Source organism: Aotus nancymaae, unplaced genomic scaffold, assembly GCF_030222135.1.
Source record: "Aotus nancymaae isolate 86718 unplaced genomic scaffold, 86718_ANA_hifiasm-v0.15.2.pri h1tg000010l, whole genome shotgun sequence".
NCBI lineage: Eukaryota > Metazoa > Chordata > Mammalia > Primates > Aotidae > Aotus > Aotus nancymaae.
This window is the reverse complement of record NW_026988421.1, coordinates 26,259,341-26,284,313: the sequence shown is the minus strand read 5'-3', so window position 1 is coordinate 26,284,313 and position 24,973 is coordinate 26,259,341. Positions and strand designations below refer to the sequence as shown.

The following is a 24,973-nucleotide window of genomic DNA, read 5'->3' as shown; positions in this document are numbered from 1 at the left end:
CCTGTAATCCCAGCTACTCAGGAGACTGAGGCAGGAGAATTGCCTGAACCCAGGAGGCAGAGGTTGCGGTGACCCGAGATCGCGCCATTGCACTCCAGCCCGGGTAACAAGAGCAAAACTCCGTCTCAAAAAAAAAAAAAAAAAAATTGTTATGTTTACTAAATGTGATACAACTGTTATGTTCCCTTTTCGTTTTACTCTTCCAATATGTTACCCTCTTTTGAAAAAAAAGCAAAACTTATTAAATGAGTCAAGATCCAAACTTTGAAGAAAATCCTTTTTTTTTTTTTTTTTTGGAGATAGAGTCTCACTTTGTTGATTAGGTGAGAGTGACGGTCAGCTTCACTGCAGTCTCAACCTCCCAGACTCACTCAATCCTCCTGCCTCAGCCTCCTGAGTAGCTGGGACTACAGGTGTGTGCCACCATACCTGGCTAATTTTCCTGTTTTTTTTGCAGAGATGAGATCTCACTATGTTGCCCAGGCTGGTCTCGAACTCCTGGGCTCAAGTGATCCTCCCACCTTGGCCTCCTAAAGTGCTGGGATTACAGGAGTGAGCTACCACACCTGACCCACTTAGGTTTTTTTAACTAATCTGGTCCACCGGTTGGTTTGTGCACGACCTTACCAGACCTGGGTAGGACATCAAACTGCAAGCTTGGCGTCTTGGGCAAGAAGCAAATGATCTAGCCTAACCAGTCATACCCAGAAGTAATCTGTCTGGGAGAAGAGAGCAGTTGATTTTAAGCCAATAAAATTCAAGGCAGGTAAGATGACTGGGTAGTTACGATACTGCTGTCTCTTTCTCCTGGTAAAAATGCTTTCCCGCTGTGGCTGCTCCCTCAGCACTTCTACCAGGTGCCTGACCTTTCAGTCTTCCTAATAAATCTGCCTGAGCTTCATTGCCTCCTCAGGTGTCACGAGGGGAGTTTGTCTGGAGACCCTTTGGGAGCTGATGTCAAATGCTCCACAAATGTTCTGTTAAGTTAGCACTGCAGTAGGCTGGAAAAGGAGAAGATTAAAGGAATAAAATATGCCCCGAACAGTTTTGGAGAGCACTAGCCAGCGGGGACTCTGCTCTGTCATCTAAGGTGACCATAGGGTTGGCTGATAGATGATAACAATTTTCTGTAACACGCAGGCTTTTAATCTTCCCAACAGTCTGGAGGAAAAATGTTAGATATGGTGCCAGGATCAGTTTTTACCATGTCGTTAGAGGCCCCAGATGTAGTTTTTAGATTCCATAGACACTAAATCCAGCAATGCCACAAGAATGCCTGTGCAGACAGGATCTGTGTTGATGCAGGTTTTTGAAAATTTTTTTATTTTTTGATATATACAAAGAAAACTCATTTCATCTAGCTTAAACAATAATGTGATTTTGTTAGGAAGATACAAAGTATCTAGCAGAATCCAAGAGAACAGGTGTTGCTGGGTCTCTCAAGGGACTGCCTCCAGGTTCCTACAGGGCATCAGCCATCAAGGAAGATGCCCCCTCCCCCATCTTTCCCTTCCTCTTTTTGGTCTGTGGATTCCACTCATTTATTTGCCTTATTCTTCCCACCATACAGCCTGCCTTTCTCTATCTCTCCTGGGCTTCACACGCTCAGTTCCAGACCTGAGCAACGTTTGACTTGCTCTTGGTCCCTGTTGTAAATTCCCAGGAAAAATAATAGAATTGGCTTCATGTGGGGCAGGTTTCCACCTTGACCCATCAGCTCTGGCCCTGGGAAGGTGGGTAGAGTGGCCTAGAGCATCATGGCTTCAGGGAGGCACGTACTTCTAGGTGGGAGTTAGTAATCTCAGAGGAGATTGTGGATGACACAGACACCCGCAAAATAGCCTCTGGGATCACTCTGATCTATTAGAGAGGTAGATTTCTGTTAGGGTACAATTGCTTTGCATTACAGGCTAGGAATTTACATGTAGGCCTGCAAGTCAGTGTTTCTGCTTTTTTTGGAGGTTTACTTCACATCTTCACTGGGTACTATTGAAAAGGTGAACACTGGTATATAATACTGTTCTTATTACTGTGTTACAGCACACAGCTGAGAAGTTCTAAGCGGATTTTGAGAAAAGGCAATTATATCCAGGTTTAAATAAGGAGCTTTCCAGAAGTATTATAGTTTGTGATCATATATTTGAAATATCTGGGCCGGGTATGGTGGCTCATGCCTGTAATCCCAGCACTTTGGGAGGCCAAGGCGGGCGAATCACGAGGTCAAGAGATCGAGACCATCCTGGCCAACATGGTGAAACCCCATCCTACTAAAAATACAAAAGAATTAGCTGGGCATGGTGGCGCGTGCCTGTAGTCCCAGCTACTCGGGAGGCTGAGGCAGGAGAATTGCTCGAACCCAGGAGGCAGAGGTTGCGGTGAGCCGAGGTCACATCACTGCACTCCAGCCTGACGCCTGGTGACGAAGTGAGACTCTGTCTAAAAAAATATTCTTCACTGATATATTCTTCACAGGTATATTCTTCACTGTCCCTGGTCCTTGAGTTTGGAGGCACTTCTCTGCTATCCTTCCAAGTCTTTCTGCTATTCACCCATGCCCTCTTATCAACTTTAGTGTCCACCAGTACCTTGACAGGGGCCCCACTCCATGTATTGCAGGATTTTTGCATTCTTGCCTTTGTTTCTACCCAGTGCTATTTCCCATAGTTGAGGTTCTTTTTACTTTCTTTCACATCTGTAACTCATACCTGTCATTTAGGGTCAAGTTCAACAGCCATGTCTACCATGTACCTTTCTCTAAGATGTCATGGTTCACTGGGCTTCCTTAAGTTAGAACTCATTCAATAGTGATTCACTGAACAGTTATTTATACAGCAGAAAGCTGGCTGGTTATCGTAGTTCGCTAGGGCTGTTAAAACAAAATACCATAGACTGGGTGGCTTAAAAAACAAAAATTGAGGCCAGGCACAGTGGCTCATGCCTGTAATCCCAGCACTGGGAGGCAGAGGCGGAAGGATCGCTTGAGGTCAGGAGCTCGAGACTAGCCTGGCTAACATGGTGAAACCCTGTCTCTACCAAAAACATAAAAAATTATCTGGGTATGGTGATGCTGTAGTCCCGGCTACTTGGGAGGCCGAGGCAGGAGAATCGCTTGAACCTGGGAGGCGGAAATTGCAGTGAGCCGAGATCGTGCCACTGCACTTCAGCCTGGGCAACAGAGCGAGACTCTGTCTCGAACCACCCCTCCAAACCAAAATAAAACCCAAAAATTGATTTCCTCACAGTTATGGAGTTTAGAAGACCAAGATCAAGGTGTCAGCAGGTTTGAATTCTTCTGAAGCCCCTCTCTTTGTTGTGCAGATAGCCTCCTTTTCCCTGTCATTCCTCTGTGTGCACACATCACACACTTGGTGTCTCTTTGTGTGACCAATTTTCCTCTTCTTGTAAGGATACCAGTCTGATTGGATTAGGGCCCACCCTAAAAGCCTTATTTTAGCATAATCACCTCTCTAAAGGCTCTATCTCCAAAATACAATCCCATTCTGAAGTAGGGGGCATCAGGCCTTTAACATATGAATTTTGGAGGGACGCAATTCAGCCCCGACACCAAGGGAGACAGGGGTGAGGAAGACGTGCACCATCTTAGTGCTCCTGTAGTTTGACAGTGTGGTAGGGAACACAGGTATTAAGCAACGATTTACATGACTAGGTCATTAGTTACCACTGTGGGATGATCCTGGAAGTAGAATACACAATACTGGAAAAGGCAGTCTGGTGAAGTGAGACTGAAGGTAATCTGAAGAAGTGACCTCTGAAAGAAGGATGGATGGGAGCCAGCCAGCTGAAGAGAGAAAGAGTCAAGTATTCCAGACAGGGAGGTCAGCATTTGTGAATTCTAGTCAGTGAGAAACAGCTTGGCTATCCAGGGAATTGAAAGAACCAGTGTAACAAGGAGTGAGTGATGGGAACTGGCATCAGAAAGTCGAAAAGGCCAGATTACACAGGACCTTATTTACTGACATCCTCATTTCAGTGCTTACTATATCCTGTCTTGGACTGTTGTCAGAAAATCTTTTATGGGGGAGTGTTGGCGTGCACATTTTGCTTTTGCTTCTGCTTCTGCTCCTCGAGGAAGAAGATCCTGTCTTCAGCTCCTTTTGTATTCTCTTTCCATAGTATGCTGCGTAGGGCTGGGCATATAGTAGCTGCTCAAGAAATAAATTAAGTGGGTATAATGAAAAATGAGATGAATAGAAGCACTCGTTTGTCTAAATTAGGGGCTGACGCAATCTTGTTGGATGTGTTTCTCCTAGAGACTATGAAAGGTGAGGACTTTTGGTACTATAATGCCACCTAGTGATTCTTCTTATTACAACAACACAGGGGAGCAGGGTGGTGACTAGTCTTCTGTAATCCAGAAAATTGGAAATCAAACATTTTGTTTCATCAGCACAAACTGATTTGTCCAAACATCTATCCTTTCATCCGTTCATCCATCTGTGTTGATGCCCCCTGCATCTCTTTCCTATGAGCTGAACACGTCACGTGCCTTTCTACCTTCTTGTGGTTCTCTGATTGCTCATATTTGGGTCTTTTTGTCCTCCCATAAGTAAGGCTCTCAGATATCAGTATCTGGATTCCCTGAGCTCCCATTGTGCTTTCTGTTAAAATGTCATGTACTAAATGATACCATCATATTGTGTTAGAATTAATTGTAGATGTTCCCTTCTGTCTTTCCCCCAATACAGATTGTGAATACAAAGGGCAGTGACTCTGCCATAGTCAACTTGGTGCTTCTTGTGGGCAGCCTTGTGCCTACCATGCAGTAGGTTCTTTAAAAAATTGTTTACTGGATTGAATTGCTGTCACCTGTGCAGGCCACCTGCTTATGAAATCTCTTTTAGGAGATCCCTTGGAAATGGGAAGACACACAGCCCTGCACTTGACACCAGTGAGACATACGGGTGGCCAGGGCCCTCTAGGTCTTTATTTTTGATATATACCTTCAGAAACGTTATGGAGTTTCTCTGAATCATGGCAATCCCACAAGCTGATGGTCCCAATATGTAACCAGGTTTCCTGTAAACACATAAAACAGCCTGAGCTGGGTTGCCTGTCCCATTTCAAGCTCATTTCTATTAGCTTAGTTTACAGTGTGGTTCAGCCTGCTTCTCTAGTTCATCTGTCACCTCTTCAGCAACCTCCATGTACATTATGACTCAGCCACATTTCCCTCCTTTTGTCCACTAGATATACAGTGTCAGGTCATGAATGAGATGTCACTGTACAGTTGTCAATTTTCCCTGAATTAATTCATCAATCCAACACAGTTCTCATAAACTTGACAAATTTATTCTAAAAATTATATAGGAGAATAAAGGTCCATGGACAGACAAAGCAATCTTGACACAGAAGAATTTGGAATGAAGAACTTGCCCTTCAACCTTAATGACTAACTAAAAACCCACAGCAATCAGACCTTCTGGTACTGACACACAGACAAACCAGAGAGCTCAGAACATACTCATGTCTATTTGGAAACTTTCCCAAACCAATTTGGAAAGAATGAATTGTTTAACATGGATTGTTGGAAAATCTGCTCACCCCACAGAGAAAAATATAGTCAGATCCCTATCTCACAGCATATGGGAAGGAGAACTACAGACGGGTTAGATAACTGAATGTAAAAAAGTAAAACTATAAAGCTAATAGATAGAAAAAAATGATGGGAGAATACTTTTATGACCTTTGGGTTAAGGAGGTCTAAATCATATAAAAAATATATATAAAAAATAAAAGAAAGAGAAAAAAAAGCGCTAAAGAGCCACAGTATCAAAATTAAGGACTGTTGTTCCCTTAAGGACATAAAGGCAGAGTTTCCAGTCTTCTAACGCAGATTGATGTCCAGGCTTCACAAAGATATCTGCAAATCAAAAAGAAAAAGAAAAAAGACCAACAGAAAAATAGGCAAAGACTGTGAAAAGGCAGTTTACAGAAGGGACTCTCAAGTAGCCTATGAATATATAAAGAAATGGTCAAAAAATTCACTAGTAGTTAGAGAAGTGAAAATGAAAGCAAAAAATGTGCTTACACTACTTTCATCAAATTGACAGAAATTAGAAATTGGCTAATTAGATGAGTCAATATTTGCAAAGCATTTAGAATAGTATCTGGCATTTACCAAACACTTTATGAGTGTTTTCATAAAAAAGACCTACCACGTTCTGGAAGGGATGGATGGACGTGTTGGCTGGAGACCCTTGTACAACACGCTGGGGTGCAGCCTAGGGCAGTAACTCTGGTACACAATCTTACAGTAAAGTTCTTGATAAGTACCAGGGTTTCTACTAGGCTAATGGGCATCATTGTGCTTTTGGAAAACTGTTCGCTTCTGGCCAGATGAGTTTGAGAAAGGCACACCCTCTAGATAGGTACAGCCTTCTAGGTTCATGACTTGGCTGGGGTACAAAGATACTGTGAGAATAAAAAGTGCACACCTTCCTCCAGCAGGGCACATGCATGGGAAAGAGAGTAGAGGCTGTTTTTCAGCCTCCGTTGCTCCATGACTGGATGTCTTTGTGCAGGATGCAGCTGCATAATCAAATGCACCCATGCATCCCTAATGACTTCAACAATCTTACTCCTTGGCATATATTTCAGCAGAATTTGCACAGAGGTCCATAAGGAACTATGGATGAGGACGATCATGGCTGTATTACTTGATGTATGGGAGACTTAGAGGCAGTCTTGTTACCTAACGCCTGGGAAATGGAAGTGAAATGTGGTGGATGCCCCTAATGAAACGCTGTGCCGTACTCAGAAGCAATGATATAGGATATGCTTGCCGACTGCAACAAGGACAGATCCTTAAAAAGAATGTTGAGTGAAGAAAGTAGAGCATAAGATAATCTCTAAAGTCCAGTAGCATTATTTATTTATTATTATTATTATTTTGAGACGGAGTCTGGCTCTGTTGCCCAGGCTGGAGTGCAGTGGCATGATCTTGGTTTACTGCAACCTCCACCTCCCAGGTTCAAGCGATTCTCTTGTCTCAGTATCCTGAGTAGCTGGAACTACAGGCACCCGCCACCACTCCCGGCTAATTTTTCTATTTTTAGTAGAGACAAGGTTTCACCATGTTGGCCAGGATGGTCTCAAACTCCCGACTTTGTGATCCACCCGCCTCGGCCTCCCAAAGTGCTGGGATTACAGGCATGAGCCACCGTGCCCAGCCAGTAGCATTATTTAAACATTTTAAAAAACACACTGATAAAACTGCTATGCATTTTCCAAAAACACATATGGACGCACAGTAGCATGAATGCCTATGGGACTGAGGATAGGGTTGGGAGAAGGGATGGACAAAGGGGAAAAATAAAACCAGAGAGGAATCTTGCACATTTCACGAACCAAGAAGTATAATTACTTCAAATGTTTGTACCTGAAGTCCAGAAAGGGTAGAGGCGAAGGGGAGAGAGGAGGGCGAAGAAATGGTTTTGGCAGAGGAGTCCCAGAAGAAAGGGAGATTTTCGCCATGTGGTTCTACATACATTTTTCCAGGGTGCCTTAAGCTCTGCACCCTATTTTTCTCACCTCTAATATTAGAATAAACACTTTGAAGGCAGCGTCTGTGCTTTCTCTACCTCAGCTTTCCCTCCGTGTCCTGCACACAGTGGTTGTTTTACAAGGGTTGAACTGACCGAAGGAGAGATTATACCACGTTGTCTCAGAAGGCAGAGGGTAGCCGCCTGTCCTTCCCTCATCCGGAACCTTCTGGTCCATATTTCCTTCCAAGTGTTAGTCCTCGGTTCTCCATGCTTGGCTCCCTAGTGTCCCCCACCGTCCTTTCTGGGTGGCCTCTTTCCATACCCCCTCATCTTTCTCCTCGGTGTCTCCATCTGCGCACACCGTGGGACTCCTTCCAGTCTCTCAGGGGCGGTGCCCCTTTATTTCCTTGGCTCCGCCCTATTCAGTATATATTTGCATATTTCTCTGAGGAACCCTGCCCAGGTGCCGGCCTCAGAAGCTCCTCCCCTTTCGAATTCCAGCTAGCGCCCCTAGGGGGAGTGGCGGTTGCCAGGCGACTGGAGGACGCGCCGAGCGCCGGGTTTCCGCCCGGGGCGGGCGATAGAGACAGCGTGTCGCGCTTTTAGCTCCTTCCCCAGACTCCGGCCCAGCTCCTGCGATCTCCACAGCAGCCTCTGAGGCCGCCCCCAGAGAGCATCAGGATGGCCGAGGTCAGGAGTCAGCGCCCCTCTGTCGCCTCTCCTTTGACCCCTCCCCATTGTCCCTCTCCTACTGACGATTGTCACAAACGGTGATTCCAATATTTCCCCCATCAACATCTTATCCCCCTGCACCCTCACTCCCTCGCCCTTCACCGGTGGCTGTGGCCCCTTTACTTCCCGTTTCTCCTTAAATTGTGTGGATCCCTCCCCATCCCCACTGTGGCATTGGCGCTGTACTAAGTGCAGTAGGAAATTTATGAATTCTGAAATCCGCACGTGAAATACACCCAGCCCTAGATTTTTGGTCATGGAGTGACACCATAAGAGAGGCTCACAGAGAAATATTGGAGATATCTTTTCTCACAGGGGAAACCTGAAAGAAGGTTTTGCAGATGCCTGCTATTATCCCAATCAATGGCCCTTGTCCACCTGTCACACCCTGATTTCCTAACGTGATCACCTGTCACACGTCTGCATTAAGGCTCTTCTGGCCATCACCACTGCCTTGTGTGTTCATTGACTCCTATGTTAACATCTTGTATCACCCTACCACTCCCCCATATTACAATACACTCCATTTTCAGCCTCTCCAATGAGGGGTCATTTCTGCAACCCTTCAGTGTCTCCCTGTCTGCCCCTTAGCCCCCTTATTTATAACCTCAAGAGCCTCAGGTCCCTGTCATTACTTGGCATTCACAGTTCCCATCCACTATGGCCCTACCCAAATACTTTATGGCCCCATCACCCACCCCATGGTCTGTTCCAGTCAGGACCAGCTACATGATTTGCAAGGCCTGATGCAAAGTGAAAACACAAAGCCTCTTCAAAAATTACAAAGAATTTAAAGACAAAACAGCAGAGGATTCAACCAAGAATGGGGCCCTTCTGAGCTAGGCGCCCTGTGCACCTGACCAGTTTTCACTCCCACGAAGCCCCCCAGACCCCATCTTCTTTCAGCACTATCATGCTCCACCCACCTCCCGCCCCACTCTGTTCTAGTTACTCCCTTGCTTTCTCTGCACGATTCACATCCCCTCATCATTCCATTTCCTCCATCTCTAGTCTAGCTTTATAAACTCCATCTTCCTGTAGTCAACACCTCCTTCCTTTCCTTATCATACAATCTTTTTCATATCAACCTTCTTCCTCACTCCAGGATTCCATCATTCATCTCTCTCTGACATCCATGCTGCTGTGGCCACATCACTCCTTCCCATTATCCATAGTCATTTGTATCTCTCTCTTTCCATTTCCTTTCTTGTTCCTTCTAGTTTATTTTTCCAGTATTACTTTTGGTGTTTTCTCCTCTTTTCTCCCACTAGTCATCTTTGTTTATTTCATTCTTCATTCCCCATAGGGAAGCCCCAGCCTCTCAGAAGCACTGCCTGTCATTTCCTTGGCTCTGCCCTATTCAGTATATATTTGCATATTCTCTGAAGAACCCTGCCCAGGTGCTGGCCTCAGAAGCTTCTCCACTTTATGGATTAGTTATTTCCATTTCCCTCTTTCCATTACTCCTCTCATTTCTTCCTTTCTTCTACTTTTCTTCTTACTTGACCTCAGCCAGCTTTCTTGCCTCTGCTTTCACAATTCTCTATTTTCCCTCTGACCTCATCTTATATTGCAGTTCTCTTTCCCTTCTCCCCACTAATGGCTATTCCCGGAACTTAGGACAGTGGCTGGCACATAGCAAACACTCAATGAATAGGTGAAGGATAAAGAAATGACACAATTCCTCTCTGATCAGTTCATGTTCATTTCATCCTTCAGAAACAGATACCATTATATGCTATAATAGTGGAAATACCAACTGTTTATTGGCCACAGCTAAGAGATTATTTTTGCTTTGCTTTTAAAAGTAATATGCCTTTTAATGACAACATGAACAAATCTCTTTTGTTCCTAAAAGTTTCTTTAAAACTTTTCCTTCTTTGGTATTTTTCCATTCCTGTGCTAAGTGCCAGGTATATAGGGAAAACTTGGACTGCAAACAAATCATTAGGCTGATGATCAAGCGTTGACATTAATACCATTTACAGGGATGGAACCGAGAACATTGTCGTGATAAATTTTTGTATGTGCTTATGTTTAGCATCAACAGGGGAGAAGCACAGAGCAGCAGCAACACCGTATTTCCTTAATATGGTTTTTCCTCCTTTGTGGAACTATTACATTGTGCTCTTTGCAATAATCTGCTTTTAGTTCAGGAAGAAAAACCTCTGTGAATTTAAAATTAGTACTAAAGTTGTTATACAAAATGCTATAGATATGCTTGTGACTGTACATTTATTTTAATTTCCAAAGACTGTGTTTTGCTTGCATGCCATTGTTAAAGATTTAATTAATAGTACAAGTGTTTTTGAAAATCAAATATATGTAGACTTTCACCATATTGGGCAAGACAGGCTTGTCAAAACAGAAGGTAGACTAGACTCCTTAAAATCTTCAGGGTGAATTGAAATTTTACTTTATTACTGGGACTAGAGGTTGTTTCAGTTGATTTCTTTGATTAGCAAGAGTGTTGATGCCAGGGGCCTTTATAGAGTAGAATATTAAAACATAATGTTGCAAACATAAATAAGGCTTTGTAAGCCTTATCAGTCCTTTGCTTCAAAGTCTTGAGTGGTTCCCCGAGGCCTGGAGAATAATGCCATCCATACTCCTTTGAATGTAATTCGGCGTCTCCACTGTGTGTTCCTAACTCCCTAGCTAGTGTTTTCCTTTCTTCTCCCTGTCATACCTCTTATTCTTTTCTAAAATGTGTACAGATTTTTTTTTTAAACTTTTATTTTAGGTTCAGGGATAAATGTGCAGGTTTGTTATATAGGTTAATTGCATGTAACAAGGGTTTGGTGTACAGATTATTTTGTCACTCAGGTAATAAGCATAGTACCTGATAGGTAATTTTTCAGTTCTGTACCCCCTCCCACCTTCTACCTTCAAGTAGGCCCCACTAGCTGTTGTTACCTTCTTTGTGTCCATGTGTACTCAGTGTTTAGCTCCCAGTTATAAGTGAGAACATGTGGTATTTGGTATTCTATTCCTGCATTAGTTAGTATAATGGCCTCTAGCTCCATCCATGTTGCTGCAAAGGACATGATCTCATTCTTTTTTATGGCTGAGTAGTATTTCATGGCGTATATGCACCACATTTTCCCTTTTGTTTGGAGATGGAGTCTCACTCTGTTGCCCAAACTGGAGTGCAGTGGCAGGATCTCGGCTCACCATAATTTCCACCCCCCTGGTTCAAGCGATTCTCCTGCCTCAGCCTCCCTAGTAGTGGTGCCCACCATCACACCTGGCTAATTTTTGTATTTTTGGTAGAGACAGGGTTTCACCATGTTGGCCAGGCTGGTCTTGAACTCCTGACCTGAGGAGATCCACTTGCCTCCACCTCCCAAAGGGCTGGGATTACAGTTGTGAGCCACTGTGCTCAGCCCATGTACCACATTTTCTTTATCTAGTCTATTGTAGATGGCATTCAAGTTGATTCTATGTCTTTGCTATTGTGAATAGTGCTGTGATGAACATATACATACATGTGTCTTTATAGTAGAATGATTTATATTCCTTTGGGTATATATTCAATAATGAAATTGCTGGGTTAAGTGGTAATTCTAAGTTCTTTGAAAAATTGTCACACTGCTTTCCACGATGGCTGAACTAATTTGCATTCCTACCAGCAGAGTATGTTCCCTTTTCTCCACAACCTTGCCAGCGTCTGTTATTTTTTGTTTTTTTAATGAAACCATTCTGACTGGTGTGAGGTGGCATATCATTGTGGTTTTGATTTGCATTTCTTTAATGATTAGCGATGTTGAGTATTTTTTTCATATGCTTGTTGTCTGCGTGTATGTCTTCTTTTGTAAAGTGTCTGTTCATATCCTTTGCCCACTTTTTAATGGGGTTGTTTTTTGTTTGTTTTTTTTGTTTAAGTTCCTTATAGAGTCAGAATATTAGACCTTTGTTGGATGCATAGTTTGCAAATGTTTTCTCCCATTCTGTAGATTGTCTGTTTACTCTGTTGATAGTTTTTTTTTTTTTTTCTGTGCAGAAGCTCTTTAGGTCCCATTTGTCAATTTTTGTTTCTGTTGCAGTTGCTTTTAGCATCTTTGTCATGAAATCCTTGTCAGGGCCTATGTCCAGAATGGTATTTCCTAAGTTATCTTCCAGGGTTTTTATAGTTTTTATAGTTTTAGGTTTTACATTTAAGTCTTTAATACATCTTGAGTTGATTTTTGCATATGGTATAAAGCAGAAGTCCAGTTTCAATCTTCTGCATATGGCTAGCCTATTATCCCAGCACCATTTATTGACTAGAGAATACTTTTCCCATTGCTTTTCTGTTGACTTTGTCAAAGATCAGATGGTTATAGCTGTGCTGTGTTATTTCTGGACTCTCTATTCTGTTCCGTTCATCCCTCTTCTTGTTCAGGCAACTTTGATACTTGCATGGCCCTGAGCTTTGCTCAAGTTTTGCTATCTGCTGGGAATGCCCCTTTTCTCCATATTCACCTATGAAAATTCCACTCTTCCTTCTGGGCCTGCTCAAATGCCAATTCTTTTTTTTTTTTTTTTTACAACAACAAAAAATTTATCTTTAATTATGTCAAGATTTGTACATATAAAGATGAGTTGAGTCTCAGGATTCTTACCGAGCTCCAGACATTGTCATCCTCAAGCCCCAATAGCTAATAAAAAAGGTAAGATAGTAACCTATCTTACCTGGCCCTAAAAACTGGCATCCTTGAGCCCTGACAGCGGCCCATTGATTGGCAGACAATTGCTGAGGGTTCTGGTGCTGTAATATCAGTTCTGTTACAGTTCTTTCTCCAAGTGAACGAGCTGCTCGCATGGCTCTTACACGACCTTCTTCCTCCACCAGTTGACGGTTTACAAGTGTCACCAGTTTCCTTTGCATTGGACGGCTCAGTGCACTCTGGTTCAAACTAGCTACACCTTTACCTCCACTTAGTGGTTTTAAGTAGAGTGCCAAATCCTCAACGCATTTCTTTGCAACCTCATAGTGTTTATTCTCACCTAGATTACTTAACTTAATTGACTGATGATCTGGTACCTGGGCTCCAACTAACTGGAGAAGTGCGAAGTTGACAGGAAGTACATCAATATCTGTGTTGATGGCAGTCTGGTCAAAAGGACAAGCTTTTCGATGAAGTTTATTCAAGCAGGTCTTGCAAACAGTGTGTGAACAACCTAAACTGATGGGGTTGTGCACATTCTCATCAAATTCATTATAGCAGATTGGACAGGACAGAAGTTCTGTCCATTGAGTTGCCTGCACAGGCATTGTGGAAGCTGGATGCTCGGGTTAGCAGTCTAGCAGATCATTATTTTGCTGTGTAGTGTTTTGCAAGCTGAGGAGGCCCGGGCGGGGTAGCTAAGGGCCGCTCCCGGGAGCCTCGCGACGGCGCGGCTCGGAGACGCCTCGTCTCGCCGACGCCTCGTCTCGCCAGGGCAGAGCTCGGCAGAGGTTTCACGACCTCAAACTCCATCGGGAGCTACAGGGACAGCTCCGCTGGCGGCGGCGAAGGCCGCGACGGGGCCTCCTCCTCCTCCTCCCACTCCCTCCACCTCCGCTTCCTCCTCCCCCTCCTCCTCACCCGCCAATTCTTTTATGAGATTTTTTTTTTTTTTTTTTTATTGCTGCTGGGAATAATTCTCTTTCTGTGGGTTCATAGAGAACTTTATGATAGGGATCAAATTCTATGCTTTCATTAACTGCATTCATACCAGCAATTAAGTATAATTGCCCTGTGGATCAGCTGTTTATTTCTCATCTTGGTATCTCCTACAGGGTCCACCACAGAATTTATGCATAGAGATCTTCAGTAAATACTTGCTCAATGAATGAATAAATATATTAACCATACCCGTCCGGGCGCTGTGGCTCACGCCTGTAATCCCAGTTTTTAGGGAGGCAGAGGTGGGAGGATAGCTTGAGCCCAGGAGTCTGAGACCTGCCTGGGCAATATAGTGAGACCCGGTTCTCCACAAAAAGGAAAAAGACAAAAAGACAAAAAATAAAAAAAATTAAAAATAAGCGTAACCACACCCATTCTTCTTATTATGTTGTACTTAACAAGAAGTATTTGGATTTGTTTGCTAGACCAGTCATAACAAAGTGCCACAAATTGGGTGGCTTACTCCAGTCTGAGCTCATCTTAACTTATTAAATAACTCTGATTCAAAAACGGTCAGATTAGCAGGGTTCAAAATACCTTTTTGGGAGACACAATTCAATGCTTAAAAGTAGAGAAATAAGAATTCCGATATAACTCACTCTTGGGTTCTCATCTAAGTAATAACCATACTTGCTTGAATTATATCTATATGTCTGGGCTTATATTTTGAAAGAGTTTGTTGCCCAGCTAACATGAAAAGCAAAGGTGGAAAAGTTCCATGAGTATTGCACAGGGGCATTTTAGTACACTGCGGGTCATGACCTAGCCTAAATTTCTTTCTTTTGTATATATATAATACATATTTTATTGCACTTTAGGTTCTGGGGTACATGTGAAGAACATGCAGGATTGTTGCATAGGTACATACATGGCAATGTGGTTTGCTGCCTCCATCCCTGTCACCTGTATCTGGCATTTCTCCCTAGGTTATCCCTCCTCAACTTTCTACCTGCCACTGTCCCTCCCCTAGTTCCCACCACCAACAGACCCCAGTGTGTGATGCTCCCCTCCCTGTGTCCATGTGTTCTCATTCTTCAACACCTGCCTACGATTGAGAGCATGTGGTGCTTGATTTTCTGTTTTTGTGTCACTTTGCTGAGAATGATGGTTTCCAGATTCATCCATGTCCCTAAAAAGGACACGAACTCATCATTTTTTATGGCTGCATAGTATTCCATGGTGTAGATGTGCCACATTTTCCTTATCCAGTCTATCATTGATGGGCATTCTCGTTGGTTCCAGGTCTTCGCTATTGTAAACAGTGCCTCAGTGAACATATGTGTGCATGTGTCTTTAAAATAGAACAATTTATAATCCTTTGGATATATGCCCAGTAATGGTATTGCTGGGTCAAATGGAATTTCTATTTCTAGGTCCTTGAGGAATTGCCACACTGTCTTCCACAATGGTTGAGCTAGTTTACACTCCCACCAACAGTGTAAAAGTGTTCCTATTTCCCCATACCCACTCTAGCATCTGTTGTCTCCACATCTTTTAATGATCGCCATTCTAACTGGCATGAGATAGTATCTCAATGTGGTTTTGATTTGCATTCTCTAATGACCAGTGATGATAAGCATTTTTTCATATGTTTGTTGGCCTCATAGATGTCTTCTTTTGAAAAGCGTCTGTTCATGTCCTTCACCCACTTTTGAATGGGTTTGTTTTTTTCTTGTAAATCTGTTTTAGTTCTTTGTAGATTCTGGAAATTAGCCCTTTGTCAGATGAGTAGATTGCAAAATTTTTTCCCATTCTGTTGGTTGCTGGTTCACTCTAATGATTGTTTCTTTTGCTGTGCAGAAGCTCTGGAGTTTAATTAGATCCCATTTGTCTATTTTGGCTTTTGTTGCCAATGCTTTTGGTCAAAGTTTTAATCATGAAGTCCTTGCCTATGCCTATGTCCTGGATGATTTTGCCTAGGTTTTCTTCTAGGGTTTTTATGTGTTAGGTCTTATGTTTAAGTCTTTAATCCATCTGGAGTTAATTTTAGTGTAAGGTGTCAGGAAGGGGTCCAGTTTCTGCTTTCTGCACGTGGCTAGCCAGTTTTCCCAAAAATGTTTATTAAACAGGGAATCCTTTCCTCATTGCTTGTTTTTGTCAGGTTTGTCAAGGATCAGATGGTTGTAGATGTGTGGCGTTGCCTCCGAGGCCTCTGTTCTGTTCCTTTGGTCTATATCTCAGAGACAGAACAGAATAGTATAGTTTGAAGTCAGGTAGCGTGATGCCTCCATCTTTGTTCTCTTTGCTTAGAATTTACTTGGATATGTGGGTTCTCTTTTGGTTCCATCTGAAGTTTAAGGTGGTTTTTTTCCAGTTCTTTGAAGAGGGTCATAGGTAGGTTGATGGGGATAGCACTGAATCTACAAATTACTTTGGGCAGTATGACCATTTTCACAATATTGATGTGCATGGGATGTTTTTCCATCTGTTTGTGTCCTCTCTTATTTCCATGAGCAGTGGTTTGTAGTTCTCCTTGAAGAGGTCCTTTACATCCTTTGTTAGTTTTTCCTAGATATTTTATTCTCTTTGTAGCAATTGTGAATGGCAGTTTGTTTTTGACTTGGCTCTCTGTAAGTCTATTATTGTTGTATAGGAATACTTGTGATTTATGCACATTGATTTTGTATCCTGAGACTTTGCTGAAGTTGCTTATCAGTTTCAGGAGATTTTGGGCTGAGAAGATGGGGTCTTCTAAATATACAATCATGTCGTCTGAAAGTAGAGACAATTTGACTTCCTCCTTTCCTAATTGAATACCCTTTATTTCTTTTTCTTGCCTGACTGCTCTGGCTAGAACTTCCGATACTATATTGAATAGGAGTGATGAGAGAGGGCATCCTTGTCTAGTGCCAGATTTCAAAGGGAATGCTTCCAGTTTTTGCCCATTTAGTATGATATTGGCTGTGGGTTTGTCATAAATAGCTTTTATTATTTTGAGATACTTTCTGTTGATACTTAGTTTATTGAGAGTTTTTTAGCATAAAGGCTGTTGAATTTTGTCGAGGGCCTTCTCTGCATCTATTGAGATAATCATGTGTTTTTTGTCTTTGGTTCTCTTTATGTGGTGAATTATGTTTATAGAGTTGTGTATGTTGAACCAACCTTGCATCCCCGGGATGAAGCCTACTTGATTGTGATGGATAAGCTTTTTGATGTGCTGTTGCAATCAGTTTGCCAGTATTTTATTGAAGATTTTTGCATCTATGTTCATCATGGATATTGGCCTGAAGTTTTCTTTTCTTGTTGAGTCTTTGCCAGGTTTTGGTATCAGGATGATGTTGAACTCAAAATGATTTGGGAAGGATTTCCTCTTTTTGGATTGTTTGGAATTGTTTCAGGAGTGGTACCAGCTCCTCTTTGTATGTCTGGTAGAATTCAGCTGTGAACTCATCTGGACCTGGGCTTTTTTTGGTTGGTAGGTTATTAATTGCTGCCTCAACTTCAGCCCTTGTTATTAGTCTAGTCAGGGTTTCAACTTCTTCCTGGTTTAGGCTTGGGAGAGTGCAAGTGTCCAGGAATTTATCCATTTCTTCCAGGTTTACTGATTTATGTGCATAGAGTTGTTTGTGGTAATCTCTGATGGTAGCTTTATTTCTGTGGAATCGGTGGTAATATCCCCTTTATCGTTTTTTATTGCATCTATTTGATTCTTATCTCTTTTCTTTTTTATTAATCTGGCTAGCAGTCTATTTTGTTGATCTTTTCAAAAAACCAGCTCCTGGATTTATTGCTTTTTTGAAGGGTTTTTTTTGTGTCTCTATCTCCTTCAGTTCTGCTCTAATCTTAGTTATTTCTTGTCTTCTGCTAGTTTTTGAGGTTTTTTGATCCCGCTCCTCTCTTTCAATTTTGATGATAGGGTGTCAATTTTAGATCTTTCCTTGCTTCTCATGTGGACATTTATTGCTGTGAATTTTCCTCTAGACGCTGCTTTAAATGTGTCCCAGAGATTCTGGTACACTGTGTTTTCATTCTTGTCAGTTTTGAAGAACATCTTTATTTCGGCCTTCATTTCATTGTTTATCCAGTCAACATTCAAGAGCCAGTTGTTCAGTTTCCATGAAGTTGTGCGGTTTTGAGTTAGTTTCTTAATCCTGAGTTCTAATTTGATTGCACTATGGTCTGAGAGATTGTTATGATTTCCATTCTTTTGCATTTGCTGAGGAGTGATTTACTTCTAATTATGTGGTCAGTTTTAGGGTAGGTGTGATGTGGTGCTGAGAAGAATGTATATTCTGTGGATTTGGGGTGGAGAGTTCTGTAAATGTCTATTAGGTTTGCTTGGTCCAGATCTGAGTTCAAGTCCTGGATAGCCTTGTTAATTTTCTGTCTTGTTGATCTGTCTAAAGATAGTGGAGTGTTAAAGTGTCCCACTATTATTGTGTGGGAGTCTAAGTCTCTTTGTAGGTCATTAAGAACTTGCTTTATGGCCGGGCATGGTGGCTCATGCCTGTAATCCCAGCACTTTGGGAGGCTGAGGCGGGTGGATCACGAGGTCAAGAGATCGAGACCATCCTGGTCAACAGGGTGAAACCCCATCTCTACTAAAAATACAAAAAATTAGCTGGGCATGGTGGCGCATGCCTGTAATCCCAGCTACTCAGGAGACTGAGGCAGGAGAATTGCCTGAACCCAGGAGGCAGAGGTTGCGGTGAGCCGAGATCACGCCATTGCACTCCAGCCTGAGTAACAAGAGCAAAACTCCATCTCAAAAAAAAAAAAAAAAAAAAAAGAACTTGCTTTATGTATCTGGGTGCTCCTGTATTGGGTGCGTATATATCTAGCATAGTTAGCTCTTGTTGTTGCATTGATCCTTTTACCATTATGTAATGCCCTTCTTTGTCTCTTTTGATCTTTGTTGGTTTAAAGTCTATTTTATCAGAGACTAGGATTGCAACTCCTGCTCTTTTTTTGCTCTCCATTTGCTTGATAAATCTCCTCCATCCCTTTATTTTGAGCCTATGTGTGTCCTTGCATATGAGATGGGTTTCCTGAATACAGCACACCCATAGGTTTTGGCTTTTTATCCAATTTGCCAGTCTGTGTCTTTTGATTGTGGCATTTAGTCCATTTGCATTAAAGGTTAATATTGTTATATGTGTGAATTTGATCCTGCTATTTTGATGCTAGCTGGTTGTTTTGACCATTAGTTGATGCAGTTTCTTCATTGTGTCAATGGTCTTTACCATTTGGTACATTTTTGGAGTGGCTGGTATTGGTTGTTCCTTTCTATGTTTAGTGCTTCTTTCAGGAGCTCTTGTAAGGCAGACCTGGTGGTGATAAAATCTCCGAGCAATTGCTTGTTTGTAAAGGATTCTATTTCTCCTTCGCTTATGAATCTTAGTTTGGCTGGATATGAAATTCTAGGTTGAAAGTTGTTTTCTTTAAGGATGTTGAATATTGGCCCCCACTCTCTTCTGGCTTGTAGGGTTTCTGCTGAGAGATCTGCTGTGATTCTGATGGGCTTCCCTTTGTGGGTAACCTGACCTTTCTCTCTGGCTGCCCTTAGTATTTTCTCCTTCATTTCAATCCTGGTGAATCTGACAATTATGTGCCTTGGGTTTGTTCTTCTTGAGGAATATCTTTGTGGTGTTCTCTGTATTTCCTGGACTTGAATATTGGCCTGCCTTGCTAGGTTGGGGAAGTTCTCCTGGATAATATCCTGAAGAATGTTTTCCAGCTTGGATTCATTCTCTCTGTCACATTCAGGTACACCTATCAAACGTAGATTAGATCTTTTCATGTAGTCCCATATTTCTTGGAGACTTTGTTCATTTCTTTTTCTCTTTTTTCTCTAATCTTGCCTTCTTGTTTTATTTCATTGAGTTGATCTTAAATCTCTGATATCCTTTCTTCTGCTGGGTCGATTAGGCTATTGAAACTTGTGTATGCTTCATGAAGTTCTCATGTTGTGTTTTTCAGCTCCATCAAGTCACTTATATTCTTCTCAAAGCTGTTTATTCTTGTTAGCATTTCGTCAAACCTTTTTTCAAGGTTCTTAGTTTCTTTGCATTGGTTAGAATATGTTCCTTTAGCTCAGAGAAGTTTGTTATTACTCACTTTCTGAAGCCTGTTTCTGTCAATTCATCAAACTCATTCTCCATCCAGCTTTGTTCCCTTGCTGGTTAGGAGTTGTGATCCCATAGAGGAGGAGATGTGTTCTGGTTTTTGGTGTTTTCATCCTTTTTGCGCTGGTTTCTTCCCATCTTTCTCGATTTATCTACCTGTGGTCTTTGTAGTTTCGGATGGGGTCTGAGTGGAAGTCCTTTTTGTTGATGATAGATTTATTTCTTTCTGTTTTTTTAGTTTTCCTTCTAACAGTCAGGCCCCTCTGCTGTAGGACTGCTAGAAGTCCACTCCAGACCCTGCTTGCCTGGGGATCACCTGTGGTGGCTGCAGAACAGTAAGGGTTGCTGTCAGTTTCTTCTTCTGTTATCTTCATCCCAGAAGGATACCTGCCAGATGTCAGCCTGAGCTCTCCTTTATGAGATGTCTCTTTGGATATACAGGGGTAGGGGAGCTGCTTGAGGAGACAGTCTGTCCCTTATAGGAGCTCAAGTGCTGAGCTGTGAGCTCCGTTGTTCCGTTCAGAGCTGCTGGCAGGTATGTTTAAGTCTGCTGCAGTGGAACTCATAAATGCCTTTTTTCCCCAGGTGCTCTGTCCTGGGAAGGTGGGGCTTTATTTATAAGTTCCTGATGTGCTGCTGCCTTTTTTCAGAGCTGCCCTGCCCAGCGAGGAGGTAGCCTAGTCACAGTCTGCCAGCAGAGACATTCCTGAGCTGTGGTGGGCTCTGCCGAGCTGCTGTGTGAACTTCCTTGCGGTTTTGTTTATAGAGGTATAGTTAGAACTGCCTTGGTAATGGTGGTCTTCCTCGGTAATGGCAGTCTGCCTCAGTAATGGCGGACTGCCTCGGTAGTGGTGGACTGCCTTGGTAATGGTGGACACCCTTTCCCCACAGAGCTGGACTGTCCCAGGACCAGCTGTGGTTGCTGTGAAACTCTCAATCCAGAGCGTTTCAGATTGCTGGTCTTAGTAGGGGTGGGACCCTCCAAGCCAGATCACCTTACTCCCTGTTTCAGCCCCTTTTCTTCAGTTGAATGGGTGACTCTGTCTCTCAGGTGTTCCAGGTGTCAGTTGAAATGGCTGCCCAGATTTATGTGAGTTTTTGTGTGGAGACCCACTGCGCTGTGCTGCAAACTCTTGGCGCTTTTCCGCCTGGGAATCTCCTGGTCTGTGGGTAGTAAAAACTTGTTTGGAAATATGGTGATCACTCACCCTCTGCGTTCTCACTGGGAGCTCCACTCTAGAGCTGTTCTTATTCAGCCATCTTGGATCTCGACCTAGCCTAAATTTCTTAAGGGATAAAAATGATGGGGCCGGGCGTGGTGGCTCATGCCTGTAATCCCAGCACTTTGGGATGCTGAGGTGGGCAGATCATGAGGTCAAGAGATGGAGACCATCCTGGCCAACATGGTGAAAACTTGTCTCTACTAAAAATAGAAAAAATTAGCTGGGCATGGTGGCACTTACCTGTAGTGCCAGCTACTTGGGAGCCTGAGGCAGGAGAATCATTTGAACCCAGGAGACAGAGGTTGCAGTGAGCTGAGATCATGCCACTGCACTTTAACCTGGTGACAGAGCAAGACTCTACCTCAAAAAAAAAGAAAAAAGATAGAGGGAATCTCTTTTGGGAGACAATTCCATGTATATTTCATGTGAGTTTCGCTGTACATGTAATTTCATGATATGATATCTATGCCAAGATCTTCCTATGTCTGACCTCAACACGCCATGGCCCCCAACTTTACAGTCTTAGGGGCAATAAGAAGCAGGACCCCATGAAAAGAGACCAGGGTTTGGAATAATCATAACAACTATGAAAATTCATTGAATCCTTACTATATGCCAGGCACTTGGCTAAGTGTTTAACATCAATGATCTCATTTAATCTAATCCTTAGCAACATCATGTGGTGGGGACTACTATTATCTTAATGCATATATATTCTGCGTATATATCCCAATGCATATAGATGTAATATGTATAAATATATAATGTTTATGTATGTGTATACACGCACACATGTATATGTACATAGGCATCAGGGACTGAACAAGGACCTTTTCCATCATATAATCTTAATTTTTCTGTTTATCAGTGGCTTCAATTTTGCTTGTATGAAGGTGTTTCATTCAGGGATAATAGCAGTAATTCCTTGATAGTAATGATGTAAATGTTGCAATGCCCTTTCCCATCTCTGCTTTTTTTAATATAGGAAAAGGGTGGAAAGCAAGTCCTGGAAGAATCTGCATTTGAAGAAATCGAAAGAGATTTTCAGGAGGTTCTCCGTGAACTTTCAGAAGACAAAAGTCTGGAAAAATTTAGGATTGAATATGAGAAGCTTCATGCTATCATGAAAAAGTCTTATGACAATGAAAAGCGTCTGATGGCCAAATGCAGAGAGTTAAATGCAGAGATTGTAGTGAATGCCGCAAAGGTCGCCACTGCCCTTAAGCTCTCTCAGGACGATCAGACCACCATTGCATCCCTAAAGAAGGTCAGTGATCTTCTAGAAATGGAATGAACCTGAATTTAAAACATCATTCTCTCATTATATTGGCACCTCTAGGCTGGTAATAAATGAGTTATTAGGTAAAAATTTACATGACTTTATATTCATAAAGCCTAAGGAATAATGTTCATTTTCAAAGAAAATGATTTTTTAGCCTGGGTGAATTGCATCATGCAGAAAATAATGGAGAATCTTACTGACTTGGTTTCTGGGAAATAATGGGCTAGGAAAAGGATTTAGAAATAAGTAAATGCAATATTTGGAATCTCAATATGTCTTATTTGATGCAGGATGAGTAATTTAATACCTCATGATAATAGCTTGTTAAAGATACTTTCGTATTTCTACTTTTTCTCCTGTTTTAGTAAATATTGCCTTGAGAATTCCTAGATAGTAATTTTCATGACCTTTCTTTCTAGCACCCCTTTTCTTTCCTCTCAATCCTCCCAGTTCCTCATAATAGGAGAACAGAGATTCAGTCTGGGGATACTGAGGTTGTATTCTTTTGTTTTACACTAGATTTTTTTCATCTTTAAGTGTGTTGCATTATTTTGAAGGTAAAATATAAAGGTTCCTTGTTGACTTATGGTGATAAGAGGTTGAAACAGAATTAAAACCCTAATTATGAGAAATAATTTATAAAATTTTTAGACAATTGCCTTGATATGCAATTAGATGCAACCCAGTTCAAATTAATTTCCAAGACCAGTACAAAATATGGATTATCAGTTCTCTTAGAAACTGCTCATTTTTAAGTGCCATTAAAAATTTATTGTCATTTTCTTCTTCTCTTTGCTGAAAAACCAATATAAGAAGTGTTTAAGTCATTTTATAATGGAAAAAAAACATTTTTCATTGTAAATTTAAAAACTGAAAATGGGCTGGGTGTTGTGGGTCATGCCTGTAATCCCCAGCACTTTGGGAGGCCGAGGTGGGTGGATTACCTGAGGTCAGGAGTTTGAGACCAGCCTGGCCAACATGGTGAAAACCCATCTCTACCAAAAATACAAAAATTAGCTAGGTGTGGTGGCATGTGCCTGTAGTCTCAGCTACCTGGGAGGCTGAGGCAGGAGAATCACTTGAATCAGGAGGTGGAAGTTGCAGTAAGTGGAGCTTGTGTCACTGCACTCCTGCCTAGACAACAGAGTGAGACTTCATCTCAAAAAAAAAACACAAAAAAAACAAACAAAATGGAGGAAATGGAGGTCATGAATGGATTAAAATCTGATTGGTAAAGTTGATTCAGATAAAACTTCTGTATTCATTTTTTAATGTAAATATCTTTCATTTGTTTTGTTAAAAATAGCATGTATGGTTGCTACATAAGAAATATTCCACAAACTGACATTTTGCTTTGACTCACCGAATTACGTGCTATAGTTACCCAAGAGCAATCTTTCTAATGTAATAGTGACCATGAATTGTTACATTAAATACTCTCTTCCACCCATTTTATTCCTTGTCAGTATACAAGTAGAATATTTTCACCAAAAGCGTATAGGTTCTTATCTGTATAAAGGACCCACATTCTACTTGACAGAATTTTGCAAGAAAGTTAAGTGGTGGCCTAAAACTCAAAGCTGTTGTGTATTAGTTGATCATCAGATTGCTATAAAGCAATACTTGAGACTGGGTAATTTATAAAGAAAAGAGGTTTAATTGGCTCGTGGTTCTGCAGGCTGTCCAGAAAGTATAACACTAACATCTGCTCAGCTTCTTGGGAGGCCTCGGGAAGCTTACAGTCATTGCAGAAGGCAAAGTGGAGCAGACACTTCACATGGGCCAGAGCAGGAGCAAGAGAGGGAACAGGGAGGGGCCACACACTTTTTTTTTTTAACTTTTGAGTGCAGGGGTACATGTGCAGGTTTGTTACATAGGTAAACGTATGTCATGGGGGTTTGTTGTACAGATTATTTAATCACCAGTTATTAAGCTTAGTATCCATTAGTTATTGTTTCCTTATCTTCTCCCTCTCCTACCTTTCACCCTCTGAAAGACCCCAGTGTGTTTTATTCCCCTCTATGTGTCCATGTGTTCTCACTTGTAGCTCCCACTTGTAAGTGAGAACAAGTGGTATGTGGTTGTCTGTTCCTGTGTTAGTTTGCTAAGGATAATGGCCTCCAGCTCCATCCATGTCCTCCAACCAAAGGACATGATCTTATACTTTTTTATGACTGCATAGTATTTCATGCTGTATATGTACCACATTTTCTTTATCCAGTCTATCATTGATGGGTATTTGCGTTGATTCCATGTCTTTGCTATTGTGAATAGCACTGTAATGAACATATGCATGCATCACACACTTTTAAATGACCAGCTTTCGTGAGAACTCACTCACTTACTAGCACAAGGACAGTCCCAAGAACATGGTGCTAAACCATTCATGAGAAATCCACCCCCATGATTCAATCACCTCCCACCAGGCCCCACCTCCAACACCGGGGATTACATTTCAATATGAGAGTTGGGCAGGGATACATATCCAAACTATGTCATGTTGCAAAACTTACTG

At 42.0% G+C, this 24,973-nt stretch overlaps 2 protein-coding genes across 3 annotated transcripts in view; one reads left to right on the top strand and one right to left on the bottom strand.

Annotated features, from left to right (window-relative positions):
• CFAP58 (cilia and flagella associated protein 58) overlaps nt 1-24,973 on the top strand; it is a 124,351-nt gene that overhangs the window by 3,269 nt on the left and 96,109 nt on the right. The window contains exons 1-2 of one of the 2 annotated variants that reach the window (XM_012439310.2): nt 8,122-8,195; nt 22,162-22,443. In XM_012439310.2, coding sequence (XP_012294733.1) covers nt 8,187-8,195; nt 22,162-22,443 — 291 coding nt within the window. In that variant the 5' untranslated portion in view covers nt 8,122-8,186. Of the gene's footprint in view, nt 1-8,121; nt 8,196-22,161; nt 22,444-24,973 lie in introns of those variants that run through there. The other variant, XM_064373894.1, reaches the window with a different exon arrangement.
• On the bottom strand, nt 12,780-13,494 carry LOC135273963 (roquin-2-like). Its single transcript, XM_064373718.1, has one exon. The coding sequence runs from the start codon at nt 13,492-13,494 to the stop codon at nt 12,838-12,840; it is 657 nt and encodes a 218-aa protein (XP_064229788.1). The 3' UTR covers nt 12,780-12,837.